General features: G+C 34.9%; 1 protein-coding gene across 1 annotated transcript; it reads left to right on the top strand.

The window, feature by feature from the left end:
- Window positions 1–224: 224 nt before the first annotated feature.
- LOC112525974 lies at window positions 225–759 on the top strand. The gene has a single exon (XM_025136313.1). The coding sequence runs from the start codon at window positions 442–444 to the stop codon at window positions 571–573; it is 132 nt and encodes a 43-aa protein (XP_024992081.1). The 5' UTR covers window positions 225–441; the 3' UTR covers window positions 574–759.
- The last annotated feature ends 339 nt before the right edge of the window (window positions 760–1,098 follow it).

Raw genomic sequence — 1,098 nt, forward strand, 5'->3', positions numbered from 1 at the left:
TAATTATTGAGAAAGTTTTATATGGATAGATAATAAGAAGAACAGGAAACAAATAATAAATAAGCTCATGGTAAACAAGACGAAGAAAGTCTTAAATTATGGATTGATGCTACCTCATTCAGGTCATTCCCGACCCACCATGTCTGTAGGTGATGCCAACACCCACCCTCTTAAGAAGATGACTTGTACACCCAATATAGCTACAAGTATTTTATACATTTAATACTGCATCTTTACCCTTTCATGTCTCCCCACCTCCTATATAAACAAACCCATCCATCATGTTCTACCATAATATTCCAACACACCTTGCAGAACAACAGAAATCCCATTCATCCATACATCTCTCTTTATCTTTAAAATCAGTTTGTTTTGTCTCTAAAGATCCGTTGTCAGGTTCAGAGTGTCGTCTGGTTCATTGTCTCTGAAGAGATATATATCATGAAGTTGATGATGGGAAGCTCCAAGAGAAGGATTTCAAGCAAAGGACTTGGAGGAGTCCTTAAAGAGCATAAAGCAAGGCTTTACATTATCAAGAGATGTGTTGTCATGCTTCTATGCTACCATGATTGATTCACTCTAGACCTGCTAGATAGCTAGCTTCAATGGCTGGCTAGCTAGCTCCATCAAGTGGTTTTTTCCAGTTAGTTCAACAGGATGATGATGATCTGTAAATAGAAATTATATGCATGGCTTAAAAGAGCTCAACAATTTTGTAACTCTATATGTTGGCGTTTAATATAACTTCAATGTATGTTAGATCCATCAGTTCTTTTATTTTTTTCCCATATGATTTTGGGAACTAGCTAATTAATTAATTAGTTTAATATATTTATCAAAAAATCCAACCCTCTTAAAAGTTCTTTGTTTCCTTCTCTCCATCTCTTCACTAGGGTTTGAATCTTTTTTCAATCTTATTTCAGATTTCTGGCTGATTCATACAATCTTTTTGAACTCATTGGCTTAATTATAACATTCTTTTAGATCAGTTACTGTATCACAAACAGATTTACCTCAAGGCTATATGTGAAGCCTACAATCGCGACTTGCCATGAGATTTGTCTGAATAATTTAGCCTAAGATCACTCATCTTCAAAA

Source organism: Cynara cardunculus, assembly GCF_001531365.2.
Source record: "Cynara cardunculus var. scolymus isolate 2C chromosome LG 13, CcrdV1, whole genome shotgun sequence".
Classification (NCBI taxonomy): Eukaryota; Viridiplantae; Streptophyta; class Magnoliopsida; order Asterales; family Asteraceae; genus Cynara; species Cynara cardunculus.